Source organism: Phacochoerus africanus, chromosome 6, assembly GCF_016906955.1.
Source record: "Phacochoerus africanus isolate WHEZ1 chromosome 6, ROS_Pafr_v1, whole genome shotgun sequence".
NCBI lineage: Eukaryota > Metazoa > Chordata > Mammalia > Artiodactyla > Suidae > Phacochoerus > Phacochoerus africanus.
Window position 1 is genome coordinate 51,724,414 of NC_062549.1, and position 24,112 is coordinate 51,748,525.

Below are 24,112 nucleotides of genomic sequence, written 5' to 3' on the forward strand. Positions count from 1 at the left end.
ACTCATTTCCTCTTTTTTTTTTTTTGTCTTTTTAGGGCTGCACCTTTGGCATATGGAGGTTCCCAGTCTAGGGGTCCAATTGGAGCTGCAGCCGCCAGCCTACATCACAGCCCCAGCAACACCAGATCCATGGGAGTCTGCGACCTACGCCACAGCTCACAGCAACGCTGGATCCTTAACCCACTTAGCGAGGCCAGGGATCAAACCTGTGTCCTCATGGATGCTAGTCAGATTCGTTTCCACTGAGCCACAATGGGAACTCCAGCTTGACGTTCATTTTGTATATCAGAATTGTAAGCTCACTTATGGTTGGTCTGCACCTGAAAGAGGTGTTCATAGCTGGGATAAATTAGGTTTCTCACCTAGAGCCCAACTCCAGACCTGGAGAGCTTTATCAGGGTGTATTAGCTTTTGAGACTCCTTATGAAAGTAGCCAAGTGATATTACGGCGGATACTGGCCATAAATCCCATTCTATTGTTATCTCACAAGAAAGCTGAATTGTAACTAATCTGCCAGGAGAGGTCATTACTCTTTTCTGAGAGAATCAGTGAGAAGTGGAAGGTAATATCCTGGAGAGATTCTTCCAGAAGGAAGGAGGAAAAGGGAAAGATCAATAAATGTAAAAGACAGAGGAGGTTAGGAAAAGACATAGCCAAGAAATTCAGAGTTGGAGTTCCCGTCGTAGCGCGGTGGTTAACGAATCCGACTAGAAACCATGAGGTTGCGGGTTTGGTCCCTGCCCTTGCTCAGTGGGTTAACGATCAGGCATTGCCGTGAGCTGTGGTGTAGGTTGCAGACGCGGCTCGGATCCCGCCTTGCTGTGGCTCCGGCGTAGGCTGGCAGCTACAGCTCCGATTGGACCCCTAGCCTGGGAACCTCTATATGCTGCAGGAGCGGCCCAAAGAAATAGCAAAAAGACAAAAAAAAAAAGAAAAGAAAAGAAAAAAAGAAATTCGGAGTTCATGGTCAGAACCATTCAGAAACATCCAATAAGAAAAAGAGAAAGGGGAGTTCCCGTCGTGGCTCAGTGGTTAACGAATCCAACTAGGAACCATGAGGTTGCGGGTTCGATCCCTGGCCCTGCTCAGTGGGTTAAGGATCCGGTGTGGCTATGAGCTGTGACGTAGGTTACATATGTGGCTCGGATCCCGCATTGCTGTGGCTCTGTTGTAGGCCAGCAGCTACAACTCTGATTAGACCCCTAGCCTGGAAAACTCCACATGCTGCAGGAGCTGTCCTAGAAATGGCAAAAAGACAAATAAATAAATTAATTAATTAATTAAATTTAAAAAAAGAAAAAGAGGGCTGGAAAGAAATGTTTCAAAATTGAATGCTTAGAACAGGAGAAAGAGTGGTTTGCTAGGAACAAAAAATGGGTGGGAGATTTCCATTGGCAGAACCTAAGGCACCACTAGGCAGGACCTCAAGTTATATTAGAAATATTAAAATATTGAAAGATGCAAATAGCATCCTAGACTATTATAAAATAGTTTTGATTTCACTGACCCCTTGAAGGTGTCTCAGGACCCCTCAGAGGTCTTCAGACCAGATTTGAATCACTGGTTTTGTTTCATGTGCTGTGGAAGACAATTTCCTGGTTGTCCAGATGATGGCAGTAGAAGGCTTCACTCAGAGGAGAAATAGGAGAGCCTTGGCTCTCACAAGAACAAGTTTTCCCTTTTTTTTTCTTTTTTGGATACAGAAATATAAATGTTCTACATGTGACTACACATTGTGTGTGTGTGTGTGTGTGTGTGTGTGTGTGTGTACATTCCTGACCTCTGTCCACCGAGAGGCTCCAGGAGCAGCACATCTAGAACACAGGTGTTAGTATTTTCCATACTATTCTTCACTAAAAGAAACCTTGGAGAAAACCTAGATTCCAGGGCTGGGAAAGGTGCAGAATGAGCTGAGCCAGGAGCATCACGTTGCTGTCAGAAAGTAAGGAAGTGGGGACAACGTGTCAGAAGGTCACAGAAGCCAGCTTGGAGGTGCTTCTCCTGGCCAAATTAAGAAAAATATGCATGTGAGAATAGATGTGATAGTGATAGCCACTGAATAAAATAGGGATCTCAAATCTGGAATAGAAACAAAAGGATAAATTGGAGGTTTGATGAGAAACAGGATATTTACATAGTCTCAAAGCGTTTATGTAACCGAGCTGTTACCAGAATCCAGGTTCTTGTTCATGGAGCCAAAGAATGAACTTGGAGAACACACTCACATAGGCAGCAAGCAAAAGACTTATTACAGAAAAGCAAAAAGCTCCCAGTACAGACACTGGGAGGGGGAGAAAGAGTCCCACCTTCCTATGGTTCTATGGAGGTTTTTATTTCTTTTTTTTGTCTTTTTTTTTTTTTTTTGTCTTTTTGCTATTTCTTGGGCTGCTCCAGCGGCATATGGAGATTCCCAGGCTAGGGGTCGAAACAGAGCCCCAGCCACCGGCCTACGCCAGAGCCACAGCAACGCGGGATCTGAGCCGCGTCTGCAACCTACACCACAGCTCACGGCAACACCGGATCCTTAACCCACTGAGCAAGGCCAGGGATCAAACCCACAACCTCGTGGTTCTTAGTCGGATTCGTTAACCACTGCGCCACGACGGGAACTCCCAGGTTTTTATTTCTTAAGGAGCGGGGTACCAACATGGGGTCCAGACATCATTCTTTTTCCTCTTGGCCTTGTCCAGTCACCTATATCAGGCCTTATCCAATAGGGGCTTTAGAGATGGATATGCCCCATAAATTTTATTTCTACTTTGTTCTTCTTTCCCCTAGACTGTGAGTTGCCACTCTTTACATTCTTTTGCTAGCAGTCAAATGTATAGGTCAAGAGTTAATGTCCACCTTGGTGTGAAACAAATGTACTTTTAATAGTTAATTTTCTAACAAGCAAGGCCTGTTTGTCTAGATTTGTTTTAACAAATCTTAAACCATGATCATATATCGAAGCCCATGTTTTTACACTAGCTACCTGAGTTATTATTCCGTCTCAGAGCTAGTGCCCTATGGGGTTCTTATTTTTAGAGAATAAGCCTCTGACTTCTTGACCTTCCCTGAGTTCCAAAGGGCGGTTGATAATCAGGGAAGGCAGAGGATGCAGAGACCAGGGAGGAGCAGTGCGGTCTTGGGGCAGAGTCCTGGTTCCTCCTCAAGGAGTATACAGAACAGTATCTTTGAGCTTTTCTGTAGACCTAAAACCCCAACAACTGGAAGAACTACTTGATGAAGTGTTCTTCATTTCGGGAAGAAGTAGGACCACCAGAATCAGTCCTGGGGCCACTAAACACCAGCTTTGAGAAACAGTACAAGCTTGCCTCTACCCTGATCCTTATTCCACTCCCCAAACTATAATACCACCCCCTAACCCCTTCCTGGGGGGAGGGGGAGGGCACAGTCTTGAAGGCATTAGCCTGCCTGGCAAAGCAATAGAGCTATCTTTTTCCCCTTTGCCTGGCAAAGCAATAGAGCTATCTTTTTCTCCTTTACCCAAAACACTGCCTCTGCGTTTCACTTCAGCACTGGCAGAGGCCAAATTTCAGCAACATTTCGCCACACAAATATTTGTTAATTACAAAGGAAAAAAGAAGCACTTGGCAGTGGAGAAGCCTAGCAAACACCATTTTAAAGGATGAACTGAATATATCCCCATTAGAGGACAAATCATTTTGACTGGTAGAATCCAGCATGCCTTTTGTGATCTTTCCACCAATGATGCAAATCTGAATCTAATCACAAGAAAACCTCGAACAAACCCATACTGAGGGACATTCTGTAAAATAACTGCCCCATAATCTTCAGAGGTTGCAAGATCATGAAAACCAAATAAAGACTTGGGCCCAAGAGACAGAAGGAGACACAACAATTAAATGGAAGACTTACCCTAGAGTGGCATAGGCAGTAATAATAAAGCAGTGTTAACCTCATGGTTGTTTTAGCTGTACTGTGGTTATATAGGATAATGTCCTAACTTGTGAAAATATACACTGAAGTTTGTGGGATGATGCAGTAACATGTTAGCAGCTTACTCTCAAATAATTCAGTTTTTGTGCTGTTTTCAATTTTTCTGTGAGTTTGAAATTATTTTCCAAAAAAAAAAGTGTGAAAATGTAATCTCATTCTTTGTCTTGCATCTACAAGTTCAAAGTTTGTCTCATTATCTTTATTGAGGTTGAATCCAATTTAAATTAAAATACAAAATGCTTGACAAATATACATCTAATACAGGTGGGAAGATATCTATGCTAGTATTTACAACTCTTTTGCCTTTTTAAAAGACAACAACTTTAGATAACACTTAGACCTTTTGCATCTAAAAGATAAATTAGCAGACAGTCTCCAAGGAAATCAGTACTGTGTGGATTTCTGTAGTCTACTAAAGTCCGGACTGTAGCGTAGAACCAATGGAATACTGTAGAAGAAAGTTACCAGGTAGTAACTCTCATACAAGTAACTAGAATTCCCATCCCACAGCCTTCAAGATGGAGCAAATTACTTTCTCTGAGAAAACAGACTTCTTTCTCTGACTAGGATACTTCACAACAAGTGTTTCCAAACTAAAGAAATGACTTCCCATCCAAAGTGGTGATTTTTTTTTTTTTTTTTTTTTTTTAGGGCCGCATGCAAGGCATATGGAACTTCCCAGGCTAGGGGTTGAATGGGAGCTGTAGCCGCCTGCCTATGTATGCCACAGCCATAGCGACTCGGAACCCAAGCCACATCTGCGACCTACACCACGGCTCACAGCAATACTGGATCCTTAACCCACTGAGCAAGACCAGGGATCAAACCCAAGTCCCCATGGATACTAATCAGGTTTATTACCACTGAGTCATGATGGGAACTCCCAAACTGGTAATTTTTTTTTTTTTAATTTTCTGCCTGTGCCCCATGTCATGTGGAAGTTCTTGGGCCAAGGACTGAATCTGTTCAGCCAGAGCTTCAGCAATGACAGTACAGGATCCTTAATCCACTGAGCTACAGGAGAACTCCACAATACTGGTTTGTTGGTTTTTTTTGTTTGTTTGTTTGTTTGTTTTCCACCCACATTCACAGCATACAGAAGTTCCCAGGCCATGGACTAAAGCCGAGCTGCAGCTGCGACCTATGCCACAACTGCAGCAATGTCAGTTATGGCTATGGTGCTATGGGTTAACCATAGCACCATAGCCATAACTCCAGTACTGGTATTGCTAAAACCATTAGAACTTCTGGTTACACAGGTATATTTAATAAGCATTCCTTTAAGAAAAAACAATTTTCAAGCGATAACTTGTGCTTTGTTACATGAACTTACAATGGATTTGACTGCAAGCAGCAAGATAATTACCAAAGATACAAAATAAAATTTTTAAATATTAAATTAATTAAATATTTAGAACACATCCATCTCCCGAAGGGCCTCAAGCTAGGTACTGGGAAAGGGAATGAAAACAAGAGGAGCTCTTGTCCTTAGGAGTTCATCTTAATGCAACCATATATATCATTACATTATTAGGCAATTTACTGATAATCAGTTATCAAAAAGACATCACAGAATGTTTTCAAGTTGTATTTTTTTGGGTTTTTTTGGTTTTTTTTTTTTAGCTTTTTAGGGCTGCACCTGAGTGATATGGAAGTTCCCAGGCTACGGGTCAAATCAGAGCTGCAGCTAGGGCCTATATCACAGCCACAACAACACTGGATCCAAGCCTCATCTGCAACCTACAATGTAGCTTGTGGCAATGATGGATCCTTAACCCACTGAGCAAGACCAGGGATGGAACCCACATCCTCATGGACACGGTCAGGTTCTTAACCCAGTGATCCACAACTGGAACTGCTAGAAGTGTAGGAGTGCATGTATTCAGTTCTTAAATGTGGTTATTAAATTAATGCCTAGTGCCACTCCACTTGTACCAGAAAGAGTGAAAGGACCTCCCCACCTCCTTTGCCAAAAACAAACAAAAATACACAAGAGATAATAGGTTAAAGTGAATATCAAGAGTCAACTTACAAAATTACTTGAGAGAAAGAGGGGCATATATCAAAAGGGAGACAGGTGTTGCCATGGAAATGGCTTGAAGGGTTTGTGGACTGATTATATATATGAGACACAAGTTAACTCTTCCCCCACCAACTGACAAAACACTGACCTTCACAGGACTGTTCCATGCTCCGTTGCCAAAACACAGGGTATAATTAGGCAATCTATTCCTCATGTCCCTGGGCAGCTCTGCCAGCACTGGTATCTTGTAATCTGTTAGTTCCAAACAACATTAATGCCATAAATTGGCAACAACTGTGCTTGATCAATTATTATCCAATTTATCATTAACATTACCAAGTGAATGAGATATATGGCATAATTCATAAAAGTTTCTTTTCTGGGAAATTCCTCACCAAAAGGGCATGGGCTATTTTTGAGTGCAGAGAAGATGCTTTAATTTGCTATAACCTACCCCGCATGCCTCTCATTTTGTTCATTTTATTAGAAGTATCCTGCAAAGAAGATACCTCTTTGCAACAAAACCCAAATGAAAATTCACCTTAAAAGGAAATATGATCTACATTTTACAAACTGGAATGACATCAAGATATTAAGCAGAATCACTTGAATAGAAAAAGGTACCACAATCCTCTCATTCTGGGAATGAACTTAAGGTTTTTATCAAATATCACTGAGACATGACTGATCCATCTCTATGCCAAGAGAAGATTTTAAATACAATTTGGGGTATGTGATGCCCGCCCTGTTGTTACGCTTGATGAAGCAGATGTATTTCGTGGGTTTCAATACAGATCCAAAAATGTTTCCTGCTTGAACACTTGAGAGTGCGAATCTGAAACAGATGATTTAAATTCATTTGATTAAAAAGATCTTATTTTTTGTGTGTGTGGGCTGAAGCTGATAGCAACATGGCACCCATAAAGTAGAATTCTAGAAAAGAACTGTTAGTAGGGCTTTTTGTGTTTGCGTTGCTTTGCTCTCTCTCCGCAGACATGTTTGGAGCGCTCTACTGGTGACAGCTTTTAATGGAAAGAGGCTCTCACTTTCCGGCCCTTCAGAGGCTGTAGAGGACGGTGGTTGCTCAACAAAAAGGCTGCTACTTCACCCTCCTTTGTACACAAGAGGGTACGGAATGTGGCCAACTGTTGAAGAAAAGAGAAGAGTTAGTTTTAGCAGAGACAGTCATGCCAATGTTAATGAATTGTCCTGCATAGAAAATTACAATACCTATAAGCTTTCTCCTACCAGGAACTAAATGTATTTCAGTGAAATTTTTCTATATTATGAGTCATACATCATAAAGCAACTCTCTCTCTGATTTTTTTTTTTTTAACAGCCACACCTGCGGCATATGGAAGTTCCCAGGCTAGGGTTTGAATCGAAGCTGCAAGCTGCCAGCCTACACCACAGCCACAGCAACATCAGATCCAAGCCACATCTGCAAACTACACAACAGCTGATGGCAACACTGGATCCTTAACCCACTGAGGGAGGCCAGGGATCCAACCCACATCCTCACGGACACTGTGTGGTCCTTAACCCACTGCACCACAATGGGCACTCCTCTTCTGCTAAATGCTTACCACTGTATCAATACCTATAGATTCAAAAATTAAGTTTATAAGCATTCTCCATTTGAAGATTAAAGTAATAAGAGGAAACAACATTTAGAATGTGGTTTATAAAAAGTACATATCTAGGAGTTCCCATTGTGGTGAACAGAAACGAATCCGACTAGGAACCATGAGGTTGAAGGTTTGATCCCTGGCCTCACTCAGTGGGTTAAGGATCCAGCATTGCCATGAGCTGTGGTATGGGTCACAGATGGCTCCAAATGGACCTCTAGCCTGGGAAACTTCATATGCCACAAGTGCGGCCCTAAAAAAAGAAAAAAGAAAAGAAAAAAGTACATATCTAGAAATCAGAGCCTGTCACCTACAAGGGCAAAATGAAACAGTAGAAATGGCTTTCCAAGCTGAATCCCAGTCCTGGTTCTGCCGCTAGTAAGCTGTGTGACCTTGGGAAAATCATTTATTGTCTTTAGTCTTTAGTTTGCTCATCTATGAAAGGAAGCACTGGAATAGATAACCTCAAATAAGTGTCATCCAGCCCTTGGAACTACACTGAACACTTTCAAGCCCTCCAACATAACACAGCCCAAACTGTCACAGGAATCATGCAGTATTCATCTTGCAGAATTTTCATCTTTTACTCATTGTTTTCCTTAAACAATGATTTTTCTCTCACCATGCTTGTGCCTTATAAACAACTAATTATGAAAAAACCTAGGACCATTCAATCACAAATAATTTTTAAATATAATTTCAGTGGAGTTCCTATTGTAGCTCATCAGGTTAAGGTCACATTTTGTCTCTGTGAGGACACAGGTTCAACCCGTGGCCTCCCTCATTGGGTTAAGGATCCAGTGTTGCCGCAAGCTGCAGTGCGGCTTAGATTTGGTGTTGCTGGGGCTGTGGCACAGACCCCAGCTGCACTCTGATTTGACCTCTGGTCCTGGAACTTCCATATGCTGCAGGTGTGGCCATAAAAAGAAAAATACATAAATAAATATAATTTAAGTGATATAGGTATATTTCTCAACAGAAGAGCTTTTTTATCACACACACAGTCACAAAATGCGTATTTATCTTACAAACTTCATACAGTACACAAGAAAACACAAATTATTGGGAAACACATCACAAAATATAACCACTGCTAACATTAAGGAATATATCCTTCTAGATGTCTCTCTATGCATAAACACACATGCACACAAGCTAGTGCACATTCTTGACATGTTTTATTGCAAAATAATCTCAACTATACTTATTCTTTTGAAACGTATTGTTTCACTTAGTAGAGATCCTTTGCTTGTCAGTAAATATAAATCTACATCAGTATTTTAACTGCTTAAAAGTTTTCTGTTGTAAGAAATTTTATAAATTATTTAGCAGTTCTTTGGTGATATAATATTATTTTTTGAGACTAAGCACAGGGCTATAGTAATAAAATATAGATTGGGTAAATTACCTGAATAATTCTACTGTCTCAAAAATGTTCACTAAAAACACATGGCCATACTCATAAGTTTTTGGTGCCTGTTTTGTTGTCTTGTTTCAGTAAGCACAAATTAGTAAACTGCTGAGAACAAGAGCCTTCACTCTCTAAGCTTTGCTAGTCACCTCAACAAAGAGTCAAAGAAATTCAGACTAAGACACATCAATTAGGTTTCCATCATCATCATCATTTACCTGAAGCTTGATATATATCTCTTATAGTACTAGCCAGATTGGGAGGCAGAGGTGATGGAAGGCCTTCATAATAAATAGGAAATACTATTTTTTTTTTTTCTTTTTAGAGCCACACCTGTGGCACACGGAAATTTCCAGGCTAGGGGATGAACTGCAGCTACATCCTCAAGCCTAAGCTACAGCCACAGCTACGATGGATGCGAGCCAAGTCTGTGACCTACACCACAGCTCATGGCAACGCTGGATTCTTAACCCACTGTGGGGAGCCAGGAATTGAACCCGCATACTAGTCGAGCTCTTAACCCGCTGAGCTATAATGGGAACTCCTAAATAGGCAACACATTATAACCACGCTCTATGGAGAAAAGTTCAAGTATTATATGTAAGCAGCCATAGACTTCCACAAGTAATATTTAAAAGAGTATATATATGGGAAGGATAAGACAAATATTTACCACTTGCTATTATTCATGTTTCATTAGACCAGATCATTATGGCTAAAGCCAGATGAGACGTCACTAATTCTCTGGTAAAGTCAAGCAGCAGAGGCTAATAAAATCTACCTCCAGAACCACAAGGAAGTCACACAGCCTTGTGCAGATCATGGTAATCCACGTCTATGTGGAGTGGCCACTCCAGGTGACTGTGCAGGAATCCTGAGTCCTGCATCAGGACACTGACTCACAAGCCTCACCCAGCACAACTAGCCTATGAGGGAAGACCTTGGCTTTATTTATCCCCCCAGCCCCAGGTCCCTCTGACTCCTCTGCAAGTTGATCATGGCTCCCTACCTCTACAACATCTTAGCCTCATTAGTCTAGATCTTTCTCTGAACAGCCTGCTTATTTTGGTAAGAATCTCTGAACTTATCCCAATGGCTTATGAAACCTCTTCCCTTTTTGGGTCTGGATCTTCCTCCCAGTCACTCAGCCCAGTTAGGTAGAACCTGCATCTGCTTAGATTGACTTTTCCTGGCTTCGGTGTCCTCCGCCACCACACTGGCCTCAGAATACACATTCAACTGGCCTTTACCGGTCTCATGCCCTCCGTGGGCTCCTGGCTTCATTCAGGCAGAAAATCTGTCCTTCTGTCACTAAGGTTGACTCTGCATCTGCATAGTTCCCAGCAAGAATCTCTCCAGCTCAGGTTCAAGGCTAAAGTAGGTATGACCTGTTTTACTGTTTTCTTTGGCTCTAATACTGTTAAGTTTAAATTTCTCCTCTACTAAACCCAGTAAGCAGAAATGCCCTTTCCTAATATTTTGTAAACAGCTTCGATCCGTCACTCTAGTGCTCAAATGTCTTAAACAGTTCCCCTTTGACAAAAGAAGATTTACACTACATATCTCATTTAATCCTCAAACCAGCCTATCAATAACACACCATTACCCCAATTTGAAAGATTAGGAACTTGAGGGATAGCCAGGAAGTTTCAATAAATACACCATCTGGCAAATCAGCCATGCACTAACCACAGTACTACACTGCATCTCTGTTTTCTTTTTTTCCTTTTCTTTTTTTCTATTTTCCCCTAATCTCTTCTTATTTACTTTTTATTATGGAAACTTTCAGGCATACACAAAGGTAGATAGAACAATATAATAGACCATCATGCAGCTTCAACAGTCATCAACACATAGCCAATTTTGTTTCATCTATACCCTCACCCATTTTCTCTCTCTCCACCTCTGACTTCTGGCCAAACTATATTATTTTAGAGCAATTCCAAATATCATATCATCTCAAGTATAAACACATAAACATTTCAAAATACAGCTCTAAAATAAATAACATTTTGATGGAGTTCTCGTTGTGGAGCAGTGGTTAACAAATCCGACTAGGAACCATGAGGTTGTGGGTTTGATCCCTGGCCTTGCTCAGTGGGTTAAGGATCTGGCATTGCCATGAGCTGTGGTGTAGGTCGCAGATGCTGCTCAGATCCTGAGTTGCTGTGGCTCTGGCAGCTACAGTTCCGATTAGACCCCTAGCTTGGGAACCTCCATATGCTGTGGGAGCGGCCCTAGAAAAGGCAAAAAGACAATAAATAAATAAAAATATATAACATTTTGAGTACTATGAAGACCCAAAACGAACTTGTTAGCATGGCTTCTAAGCCTCTTGACCACCAATTAATCTTTCTCCAATTAATTAATCTTTCTAGATTATTTCCTATCACTTCCATACTTGGCTGTACTGACACTGGAGCCACTGCACAAAAAAAGAAAATCTGCAGTTCAAGCCCAGCAAGGAAAGGAAACACAAGGAAAGCAATATTCATCAGAGAAAAATAACAGACTCAGGATATCCACTTTGTATCATCTAGAATGTCATAAATAATTACTCAATATATAAAGAATCAAGAAAATGAAATACATGCTCAAAGAAAGAAAAATCAATCAGGTCATATCCAAGATGAACCAAATTTGGAACAAAGATTTTAAAGTGGCTACTTTAACTACTATGGGCTATATGAAGTTAAAGCATACTTTTAGTGCATGAGAAATCTCAGCAGAGTAATGGGAAATCTCAGCAGAGAAACAGAAATAATAAAAGAGAATCAAATGGAAATTTTAGAGCTAAAAAATATAATTTCTAAAACAAAAAACTGGGAGTTCCCTGATGGCCCAGTGGTTAGGATTCAGCATTTTCACTGCTGCAGCCCCAGGTTCAATACATGATCTGAGATCCCACATCAAGCTGCTACATGCCATGGCCAAAAAATAAAAATAAAAAATAAATTTGAAGATAAATAAAAATTCACTGGATAGAATTAACCAATTGACATGACAAAGGAAAGAGCAAATGAACTTGAATACAGGTCAACAGAAATTATCCACAGTAAGAACAGAGATTTTAAAAAGAGTTAAAACTAACAGAGCATCAGGGAGACCTGTTAGATGTTATTAAAAGATCAAACATTTGTGTAATTAAAATATCAGATATGGAAGAAACCTACACGTCCAAAAACAGATGAATGGATAAAGAAGATATGGTACATATACACAATGGAATATTACTTGGCCATAAAAAAGAATGAAATTTTGCCATTTGCAACAATATGGATAGACCTAGGGGGTATTATGCTTAGTAAAATTATTCAGAGAAAGAAGAATATTGCATGTTTTCACTTATATGTAGAATCTAAAAAATGAAACAAATGAACAAATGCAACAAAATGGAAACAGACTCACAGATACAGGGAACAAACTAGTGGTTACCAGAAGGGAGAGGGTTGGGGATAGGCAATACGGGTTAAGGTGACGAGAAGTACAAACTATATGGTATAAAATAAAGAAGTTACAGGATGTAATGTACAATACAGGGAAATATAGCCAATACTTTACAATAACTTTATATATAATCACTATGCTATAACTTGAAACTGATATAATACTGTATGTCACCTATACTTCAATTTAAAAAAATGAATATCAGAAGGACAGGAAAGATAATAGGGTAGAGCCTTCACAAGAAAATTGATTCATAAATATAGAAGACTTAAATGTAAGAGCTAAAACTATTAAAGTAGGGAAAATATTTTGTGGTTATAGTTAGGCAAAGCTTTTTTTTTATTATTATTATTTTTTTTTGTCTTTTTCTAGGGCCGCATGTGTGGCATATGGAGGTTCCCAGGCTAGGGGTCTAATCAGAGCTGTTGCCACCAGCCTACACCAGAGCCACAGCAATGCGGGATTCGAGCCACGTCTGCGACCCACACCACAGCTCACGGCAATGCCAGATCTTTAACCCACTGAGCAAGGCCAGGGATCAAACCTGCAACTTCATGGTTCCTAGTTGGATTTGTTAACCACTGAGCCACAATGGGAACTCCTAGGCAAAGCTTTCTTAAATAGGATACCGAAAGTACAAACTATAAAAGATAAAGTGATAAAATTAACTTAATCAAAATTAAGAACTTTTTCTAACTTTTGCTCTTCAAACGACACAGTAAGGGGAGTTCCTGTCGTGGCTCAGCAGTAATGAACCCAACTAATATCCATGAGGATGTGGTTTCAATCCCTGGTCTCAATCAGTGGGTTAAGGATCTGTTCTTACCGTGAGCTGTGGTGTAAATCACAGACATGGCTTGGATCCCTAATTGCTGTGCCTGTGGCATAGGCCTACAGCTGCAGTTCTGATTCAACACCTTGCCTAGAAACTTCCATATGCCTTGGGTTCGGCCCTAAAAAAAAACCAAAACAAACAAAAAAAGACATAGTAAGTAAATAAATAAATAAAGCAAACCACAGACTGAGAGAAAACTTTTGCAAAGCATGTGTTGAAAAAAGGGCTTTTATCCAGATTTTATTAAAAAAAAATCTCTTGTAACTCATAATGAGAAGACAAATAGCCCAATTTAAAAATGAGCAGGTGGTCCCTGGTATCTCAGCAGGTTAACGATCCAGTGTTGTCACTGCTGTGGCATGGGTCCCAGATGTGGGTCTCTGTGGCATGGGTTTGCATGCCATGGGCACAGCCAAACAAACAAAAGGCAAACATAAAACAATTTTTTTTCTTTTCTTTTCTTTTCCTTCTTTCGCCACACCTGTGGCATGCGAAGTTGCCAGACCAGGGATCAAGCCCATACCACAGGAGCCACTGCAGTGACACTGGATCCTTAACCCACTTAGCCACAAGAGAACTCCTCAAACAAATTTTTATTTATTTAATTATTTATTTATTTACTTTTGTCTTTTTAGGACCTCATGACTCACAGCATATGGAGGTTCCCAGGCTAGGAGTAGAATCAGAGATATAGCTGCCAGCCTATGCCACAGCCATAGCAACACAGGATCTGAACCGCATCTGTGATCTATACCACAGCTCACGGCAACTCCAGATCCATAACCCACGGAACAAAGTCAGGATCCAACCCACATCCTCGTGGCTCCGAGTTGGGTTCGTTAACCACTAATCTACAACAGGAACTCCAAAGCAAATTTTTTAAAAATGAAGATAAAAACAGACAAATGATTTGAACAGCTATTTCAGAAGATACATGCATAGCCAATAAGCATATGAAACAATGCTTAACATCACTAGTCCTCAGATAAATGCAAATTAAAAGTCACACATACTCACTAGAATGGCTAAAAGTTAAAAAATTTAAAAGACTGACAAAGCCAAGTCCTGACAAGGATGTAGAGCTACTACAAATTTCATACCCTGCTGGTAAGGATGGAAAATGGAACAATCACATTAGAAAACAATATGGCCCTTAGCTTATAAATGTAAACATGAATTTACCATATGACCTAAGATATCCAGTGCTAGGTATTGCCACAAAAATGAAAATATGTGCCCACACAAAAGTGTGTAGGCCAACTATTCCTCACATCTAATTATGGATAGTTATGATTCATAATAGTCTGAAACTGGAAGCAACCCAAATGTCTAATCAGTGAACAGATAAAAAATAATATGGTATCCATACCATAAATATTACTTGGTAACAAAAATGAAATTGACAAATCTTTAAAACATTATGCTAAGTAAGAAGTCAAACACAAAAGTCTATGCTACTGCAAATATTCCATTTAAATGAAATTCTGAAAAAACATTCTAGTGATAGCATTCAGTGGTTCCCTGGGGCCATGGGTGGGAAAGAAAATGGAATACAAAGGGACAGGAAACTTTTTCAGTCAAGAAATCTACTTTTTTTTTTTTTTTTTTTTAATGGCGGCACCTGCTGCATATGGAAGTTCCTGGGCCAGGGATTGAAAATCCATGCCACAGTTGCAGCAATGCTGGATCCTTTAACACACTGTGCCAGGCTGGGGATCCAACCCACGCCTCTGCAGCAATATAAGCTACTGCAGTTGGATCCTTAACCCACTGTACCAGACGGAACTCCGGTTCTATTCTTATCTTGATTGCAGTGATTGTTGCATGGCAATATAAAAATAACCAAAATCAATGGTACACTAAAATTCATGAATTTTATTAATCTTTAATCACTTATTCATTTATCATAATAAATGAAAAAGAGAATTTGGGGGGAGAAAAAAAAGAGCACAGAATAAAAGCCAAATATTCTGCACATTGAATATTTGAGCTGCTGAGTAAACCAATTTAGAAAATCTGGGATAAACCAAAAAGACTTGGCAAGAAAAGTCAGTCTTTCAAAGAAAATGGTATCTCTATTATCACAAGTACAAAAAAAAAAAAAAAAACAGTATATCTGTTTACTGGCCTGGAAGTTAAATAAAGCATTTCAGTAAATGACTCTAGGAAGGAAAATGGATTTGAATCAAGAAAGAGAAAATGAAAACCATCTGATTTGTCTTTTAGGTCAAACAGTGACTTGGCAAGAAATACCAGCAGGAGAAAATCTTAAAAAAAATTGGCACCAACTTACTAAAAAAAGGATTTAATCTTCATAGCTAGTAACATTAGATGGTGGAAGATGAAAGTAAATAAAAGCAGTTTTTTCCAATGACTTCAAAAATACAGAGCTGCTAAAAGAGTAAGATTAAAAATTATCTTTTGAAAAGTAACTCTTAAGTCAATGGTACACACAAAAGACATTTTCATTTTTATATCAAAGAGCTAAAAAACAAAATAATCTTCTCTCTCATGTTTTGGATTTTTAAAATATGCTTTTTATTTTAGAACACTTTTGGATGTACAGAATTATTGCTAAGATAGAATAATTAGTTCTCATATACCTAAACACTCTGTTTCCCCTGTTAATACCATCTTGCATTAGTATGGTACATTTTTCACAATTGGTAAAACAATATTAATGTCATCATTAACTGAAGTCCATCCTTTATTTATTTATTTATTTATTTATTTATTTATTTATTTCTTGTCTTTTGTCTTTTTTGTTGTTGTTGTTGCTATTTCTTGGGCCGCTCCCACGGCATATGGAGGTTCCCAGGCTAGGGGTTGAATCGGAGCTGGAGCCACCGGCCTACGCCAGAGCCACAGCAATGCGGGATCCAAGCCGCGTCTGCAACCTACACCACAGCTCACGGCAACGCCGGATCGTTAACCCACTGAGCAAGGGCAGGGACCGAACCCGCAACCTCATGGTTCCTAGTCGGATTCGTTAACCACTGGGCCACGACGGGAACTCCCATCCTTTATTTAGATTTCCTTTGTTTTATGTCAAGTTTTTTCTGTTCCAGGATCCTATCAGGAAACAGAATCATATTTCGTTGCTATGTTTCCTTGAGCATTTTAGATTATGACAATTTCTCTGACTTACCTTGTTTTTGATGATCTTGACAGTTTTGAGGACTACTGATCAGGTATTTTGAGAAAGTTCCACATTGGGCATTGTCTGACACTTTTCCCATGGTTAGAATGAGATTGAATTTTTAAGATATCTTTTGCTTCATTCTTTAAATCTTAAAATCACCATGATAATTTGGATTATTAAGATATTATAATCATAATAATTTGTATTAAGGTATAATCATTGTAACAATTTGGATTATTACTTTGGATTATTAATCATTTCAACTTGAATAAAAATGAAAACTTCTAAAAGTATTCCTGGAGTTCCCACCATGACTCAGTGGAAAAGAATCTGACTAGTATCCATGAGGATGCAGGTTCGATCCCTGGCCTGGCTCAGTGGATTAAGGATCCGGCGTTGCCATGAGCTGTGGTGCAGATTGCAAACGTGGCTCAGATCCCACATTGCTGTGGCTATTGTGGAGGCCAGTGGCTACAGCTCTGACTTCACCCCCAGCCTGGAAACCTCCATATGCCACAGGTGCAGCTCTAAAAAGCCAAAAAAAAAAAAAGTATTTAAGTGAATGCCATCACACTACAGTTCTAAAGTACTGTTATTATTTTATATACCTCACTGTATAAGAACCACATTAATAGTTAATATTAATGAATACAGTAGTGAATCTACAGATAGGCAGTCATTCCCAAACTTGCAGGGAGTTATTTTTGATTAACAGGGATTATTTTTGATTAGGTTAACTTGATGTATTTTAAGTAACTAAAAACATATTTTGATATAGTCTCTTCCAAATCATAGGTAGATTGAAAAAAAAGTTATTTTCCAACTAGCTTTTAATAATAAAGATATTCTTGAAATATGAGAAAAAAACATGAACCCCTTTTTATGACTACCTTGATGTTATAACTTATTAACTCTTACTATTAACCTGTTCAAATTTAATCAAGGAATGTAAAAGTAAACAATTTAGCACAAAAAGGGGAGAAAAATGAAATCCATTACAAGGCCACTGATTCCGTGACAGGTCATTTTTCTCATGAAGCAACTCACCTTATAATGATGGAAAAAATTCACAGGAATTTCTGTGTCAGTCAAGTTTTGGATTTCTACCCAGACTTTTATAAAATGCTTTTATAAAGTGCTTTAATATGCCTTCGATTATTATTTGGCTTTCAGCCTAAAGAGAAGATCGACAGATGTTGAATGTGTTCAACACCCCAAGGGGAAAAGTTACTGATAGGACCTTCGTAAAGGGGAACCAGTTCTAAGCTTGGACTGGGTGAAAGATATAAACAGGCAGATGGGCCAGCCCGGAACAGAAGCTGCAAAAAAAAAAAAAAAAAAATGCAGCTCTTGCTAAGATTGCTTTGCTAAGATTTCACAGCACAAAAATTATAAAATGAAAACAAGAACAACACCCATTAGACACAGCATTCCAGAGCACACGGCATCCACCTGGCAGGTGGGGAATATGGTCAGTTCACAGCTCTGACCAGAGTTTCTGAGCCTCAGAGATATGCAGCCTGCTCAGCCAACCATGAGGACTCAAGCATTTATCAGAAGAACGAGTGAGGAAATACCTTCACAAGGAGAGCATAGGAGACCACCCACAGCCTCTTAGCAAATGCTTAAAGGCTCTCAGGCAGCTTGACAAAAGTTTTGTCAACAAAAGATCAGACTTCTTAAATTTAATAAGTACACACGTTTCTTAGCGTGCTATGCTTCTGGCTGTTCTCACCGTTTACTCTCTGGATGTGAAATCTACTGGGGAAGCAGGTCCAGGACCAAGCTCAAAAAGGAGAATGTCACCTTTTAGGACTAGCCTCTCTCCTGATTTTCCTGTTTGTATTCCATTCTGTTAATATCGCAGACTATACAAAAGGAAATGAGTAGAGCCCTTAAAGTGGCACCTGACTTTCACCTGTGCCTGTTTGCCCTTTACATTTTTAAGAAATGGTCAAGAAATCATCTAATCAGAGATGTCAAATAAGAAAGGGACACAAATCTCGTCTGGTCCAACTGATCCACCTGATTAATAAAGGGAAAACACAGACTTTGAAACAACAGAATAATTAATAGGGCAGGGCTAAAAAAAAAAAAAAAAAGCAATTTGAGTTCCCGTCATGGCACAGCAGAAACGAATCCGATTAGGAACCATGAGGATACAGGCTCGATCCCTAGCCTCACTCAGTGGGTTAAGGATCTGGCGTTGCCCGTGAGCTATCATGTAGGTCGCAGATGCACCTCAGATCCTGTGTTGCTGTGGCTATGGTGTAGGCTGGCAGCTGTAACTGCGATTTGACCACTAGCCTGGGAACCTCCATATGTGGTGGGTGTGGCCCTAAAAACAAAAAGACAAAAAAATAAAATAAAAATTAAAAAATTAAAAAATAAAGCAAGTCCATGATTTTCTTTTCTGAGGAGATGTTCAAAAGACTTGTGGCTGCCTGATGGGAGGGGGAGGGAGTGGGAGGGATCGGGAGCTTGGACTTATCAGACATAACTTAGAATAGATATACAAGGAGATCCTGCTAAATAGCATTGAGAACTTTGTCTAGATACTCATGTTGCAACAGAACAAAGGGTGGGGGAAAAAAATGTAATTGCAATGTATAGATGTAAGGATAACCTGACCCCCTTGCTGTACAGTGGGAAAATAAAAAAAAAATTTTTTTAAATAAATAAATAAATAAATAAAGCAAGACCTAGCCCAGCTTCCTCTAGTGAATCGGGATCAACATAGAAGAAGAGATATACCTGCTGAGAGCTGATGTTTATAGGTTGTTTTAAAATGATCCAGGTGACACTCTCGAGAAGAGGTGGGACTGTAAGGGAACCAGGATATGTCCAATAATCCCAGGATGGAGGAAGCAGAGATAATGGATCAAAATTCGTGAACCGAGTTTGTTTGCCCTGAGGAAGAAAAGAGAATTCTTACAAATTACAATAGGAAATCTTTACATGGATCTTCAAACAAATACATCCACTGAAATATTATTTTACTGGAATTCTGTAATTCATGGAGTTATTGAGTATTTGCCTTTTGCTTCTTAAAAATAAAGCATTTACCTTAATCTTAAAATTATAGATGAAGCAGCACATCATCTAGATTAATTTAAGAAGCAAAATATTTATTTTTTAATATGAGTGGCCTTTAAAATGTGTTGCAACTAGAGCCTTATTCTGCAAAACTTCAATAAAAGAAACTATGCATAAAGAGATCTATTCATGATTGTCTTAGATAATTTAAGACTCCATAATTTTCAAAAAATAAGTGGTAATAAATTACTTTGGACCTATTGGTCAAGTATTTTACAAACCTGCTTCAAAGCCAGGAGCATATGCTATGTCCAAGCTTTTTAAAAAGATAGGAGTACTCAGGAGAAAATAAGGAAAACATTAGACATCAGCAAATAGTAATTGATTTTACCTTTTCTTTAATGGAATCCAAAATATCAGTAATCTTTTGCAGTTGAGAATTATGCTCACCAATCTGAAAACACGAAATTTCAGAAGAAATGGTTACTGCAGCATATCAGGTCTGAATCACTCTATTTCAGTCACTTTTTTAAAATTCTTTTTTCATAAAACGTAAGCCAGCCCAGAACAAACACTGATTGTTCCATAATGAGGCTCTCTTTCACCTGCTAGCCTTATCATGCCAGAAAAATCTAAACAACAAGATAATATTACAGGGCTCCTTAGCTGAACTATAACTTTGATTCCAAAGCTAGCAGTAACAGCTTCCTATTTATTTGGCTTTATAAATGTTTAGGATATAGGTTCTCTTGATAGGAACTTTGCTTAGGAAACTCTTACATAACACCTGCACTATTAAACCAGATGTGACGCAGACCCTAGATCCAAATTAACTCTTATGACATCAAAACCTTAGAGGAAAACATCTCCCGCTTTCAGCCTCAAATGATATGAGGTCCCAAATCAAGGTAATAAAGCATCATGAGGAGAATCCTTCAGAAAAAGATATGTGCCTCTTTTCATTATTTGAAGTTGTCCTGAATCCATCTGAGGGTTTTAAGTCCCTCAGGATTAAAGTATAATGTCTTGCCCTACTTGGATATTATAACCACCCCCAGACTTGATGACCAAAAAAAGGAGCTGCTGCCATGCATGACAGTCTCTGCTCCACGCCTTCCCCAGCCCCAGTGCAACAAGTTAAAACCTCACACACACAGCTGGTGGAGTAATGAAAGCACACGCCCTAAAGAATGTGGTTGCAATGGGAGTCTGGCAGCCCAATCCACCCACAGGTATTATGACAGCAATACCTGTCTGACCACATGTGAATATCAGACAAAGGAAAATATGACAAAATATTTTAAAATGGTCAGAGTGTCTGGGATAGCCAACCACTGTGGTCAAAAAGTGCATCAAGAATCAGGAACTTTGAACTTTACCCTCTCCTGTATTTCCAGATATTGAACAATCAGGAAGAGATTTTCTTCTCAAGATCTCAGTTGTTGGAGTTTCCGTTGTGGCACAGTGGTTAACGAATCTGACTAGGAACCATGAGGTTGCTGGTTCCATCCCTGGCCCTGCTCAGTGGGTTAAGGATCCAGTGTTGCCATGAGCTGTGGCATAGGCCAGCAGTTACAGCTCCTATTAGACCCCTAGCCTGGGAACCTCCATATGCCCTGGGAGTGGCTCAAGAAAAGGCAAAAAGACCAAAAAAACACAAACAAACAAAAACAAAACAAAACAAAATCTCTCAATTGTTTCTTCTGCTACACTCATTGTTGCTACAGCTGCATTTGCTATTCACATAAAAATGATCAATGGACCATAAGAGGAATAAGACAATGCTCCTAGGGTAGTTTTGGGCCCTTAAATGTACCATGAATGAAGAGTGTAATAGGCGCAGGTTTGATTCCTGGCCTGGGAACCTCTGCATACCACAGACATGGCAAAAGAAAAGAAAAGAAAAGAAAAGAAAAGAAAAGAAAAGAAAAGAAAAGAAAAGAAAAGAAAAGAAAAGAAAAGAAAAGAAGGAAGGAAGGAAGGAAGGAAGGAAGGAAGGAAGGAAGGAAGGAAGAAAGAAAGAAAGAAAGAAAGAAAGAAAGAAAGAAAGAAAGAAAGAAAGAAAGAAAGAAAGAAAGAAAGAAGAGAAAGAGAGAAAGAGAGAGAGAAAGAGAGAAAGAGAGAAAGGAAAGAAAGAGAATAAAAAAGAAAAAAATTTAAAAAAAAAAACATTAACATAGACCTAGTTAACTATTAAAAACGGTAGGATGTCTACTCTATAACCGAAACTCTTTATCCAACATAGTGGACTAATAATTCAAAATGAAATCTGTGGATTCTCACCTGTAAAAATACCCCCAAGACAGCCAGTCCATCTGGTTCATGAGCTGCCTCAACAAAGCTGGGGTATTTGTCTGAATTCCAATGAACAACATGGAGCTGAAAGGGAGGAACACAACATTATTAAATGCTATTTTTTAAAACATTCTGAAAAACATAGATGCAAATAAAACATGTATGTAGACCTTCTGGTGCTATGTGTTTATATGTACAATGTATTCTTCACAAGAACCTTGGATGGAATCCTCTTGTTTACTTTTACCTAAAAACTAAAGTAGGAGTTCCTACTCCTACTTTAAAAACTAAAGTAGGGAGTTCCTATACAGCGGAAACAAATCTGACTAGGAACCATGAGGTTGCAGGTTCATTCCCTGCCTCACTCAGTGGGTTAAGGATCCAGCATTGCTGTGAGCTGTGGTAAGGTCACAGATGCCGCTCGGATCCCAAGTTGCTGTGGCTGTGGCGTAGGCCAGCAGCTGTGGCTCTGATTAGACCCCCAGCCTGGGAACCTCTATATGCTGCAGGTGCAGCCCTAAAAAGTAAAATAAATAAAAATAAAAATAAAAACTAAAGTACACAAGTAAAGGACCATGTCACTTAGCTGGTCTGTGGAATACTCTGCCGAAGTCCATATCACTAAAAGGCTCTGGAGCATCCAGCTATTCCTCCCAAGTGACTTGGACTCCTCCGTGTCCCCAGATGGGACTGCAGTTGTGCAGCCTTCACTCAGATCCCAGCTAGTGGCAGAGTTCAAGACAGAGCTCAAGCTCAGGGGCAGGTGGAGAAGTCACACCTCACACAATATGTATTTGGTGATAATCCTGCTGCTGAGGACAATGCTAGCTATTTCTGGAACTGCCTCGTCCAATTTCATCACTATAGTGTAAGACTTTTTAAGGCTTGAAAATGTGAATTCTCCTTCAGAGTAACTATTTTTAGTAGTATTTACACATTTCCTACTTTCTATGAATATGTTCAGAGTCTTTGCTGAGAGCAAGTTTGAAGACGGAAAAAGAGTCTTCAAGGTCTTGCAACCAGAGGTATCTAAGGAAGAAAATGAGAGGCAGGCGGTGCTACCGACGAGGGGGAAAGGGAGAGAAGGGAGAGACAAGGACCTGGAACGCTAGAAAACAGGCTTCACCCACTTCACAACTCTACCTCACACAAGTGTCCTAAAAATCCTACCATCGTAAACAGTGCAGTATCCCAACACACTAACAACTGTGAAGGATTGTAGAAGAACAATATGGCAGAAAGCCACTCTTGGAGGGTTTTCATTCTGGGTGAAGAGAAGGACAAACATAGATAGAAGCCAGAGGGCAATGCAGGCACCCAAAGGGCTTGGCCAAGATCATGATCCGGCCATGCTGCCCAAGGAGGAATGACCTCAGAGAAGATCTCTGCAAATGAATCCTTTTGTTTTGCTTATTTGTTTTTGCTTGTTTTCCACTAAAAGACAGTTTGTTTTATCCAGATCTATGTCTTTGTCAGTCACAGAACTTACTGCTTTTTACAAAGCATTATCATCTCACTTTGGCACCTCGGGGAGGAAGCACTTACTTATGAAGGGTTTCATGCACACATCACCTTTTTGGCTGACTGTTACAGCGAGAATTTAGTGTCTTGAAATGAATGTTTTTAACCCTTCCTTTAAATAGAACTTCACATCTCACAGGCCACTAATATGGAAGAATTTATAGACAAATGTGAATGACTATAAACTGTGAACTATCAAACTATAAAATAGTACACCAGCCACAGACAATCAAGTAAGACTGAAACACTCAGACAGAAAATACTAAAGTGGAGTTCTCATTGTGGCACCATAGGATTGGCAGTGTCTCTGCAGCACTGGGATGTAGGTTCAGTCCCTGGCCCAGCACAGTGGGTTAAGGATCCGGTATTGCCTCAGCTGTGGCTTAGGTCAAAACTGTGGCTCAGATCCGATCCCTGGCCTGGGAACTCCACATGCCACGGGGTAACCAGAAAAGAAAAAAATAAAATAAAATAAAATACAAAAGTGGATTTTTTTTAAACCACAAAGCATTTACCTTTGTTGTTACTCATCCAGGACATGTATATACATATTTGGATACCAATATAATAGTTAACACACATCATATTATATTCTACATTTTCAGTTAACCTTCAATGTTATTTCCTGATTGAGGCTAGTTTTTGCAATAATGTTTACAACTCTATAAAAATACAAAGTGTCTAACTGATCGACACTTTTTTTTTTTTTTTTTGGCTGCACCCACAGCATATAACATTGCTACTATTAACATTGAGGGGCACATCTTTTTTTGAATTAGAGTTATTGTCCCTTCCAGATGTATGCCCAGC

At 39.5% G+C, this 24,112-nt stretch overlaps 1 protein-coding gene across 2 annotated transcripts in view; it reads right to left on the bottom strand.

Annotated features, from left to right (window-relative positions):
* Nucleotides 1-6,624: 6,624 nt before the first annotated feature.
* Nucleotides 6,625-24,112, bottom strand: part of CA13 (carbonic anhydrase 13) — a 40,558-nt gene continuing 23,070 nt past the window's right edge. Inside the window, exons 4-7 of one of the 2 annotated variants that reach the window (XM_047783663.1) lie at nucleotides 21,770-21,865; nucleotides 19,878-19,940; nucleotides 19,205-19,360; nucleotides 6,625-7,132 (exon numbers count right to left, since the gene is read on the bottom strand). In XM_047783663.1, coding sequence (XP_047639619.1) covers nucleotides 7,013-7,132; nucleotides 19,205-19,360; nucleotides 19,878-19,940; nucleotides 21,770-21,865 — 435 coding nt within the window. In that variant the 3' untranslated portion in view covers nucleotides 6,625-7,012. Of the gene's footprint in view, nucleotides 7,133-17,544; nucleotides 17,770-19,204; nucleotides 19,361-19,877; nucleotides 19,941-21,769; nucleotides 21,866-24,112 lie in introns of those variants that run through there. The other variant, XM_047783662.1, reaches the window with a different exon arrangement.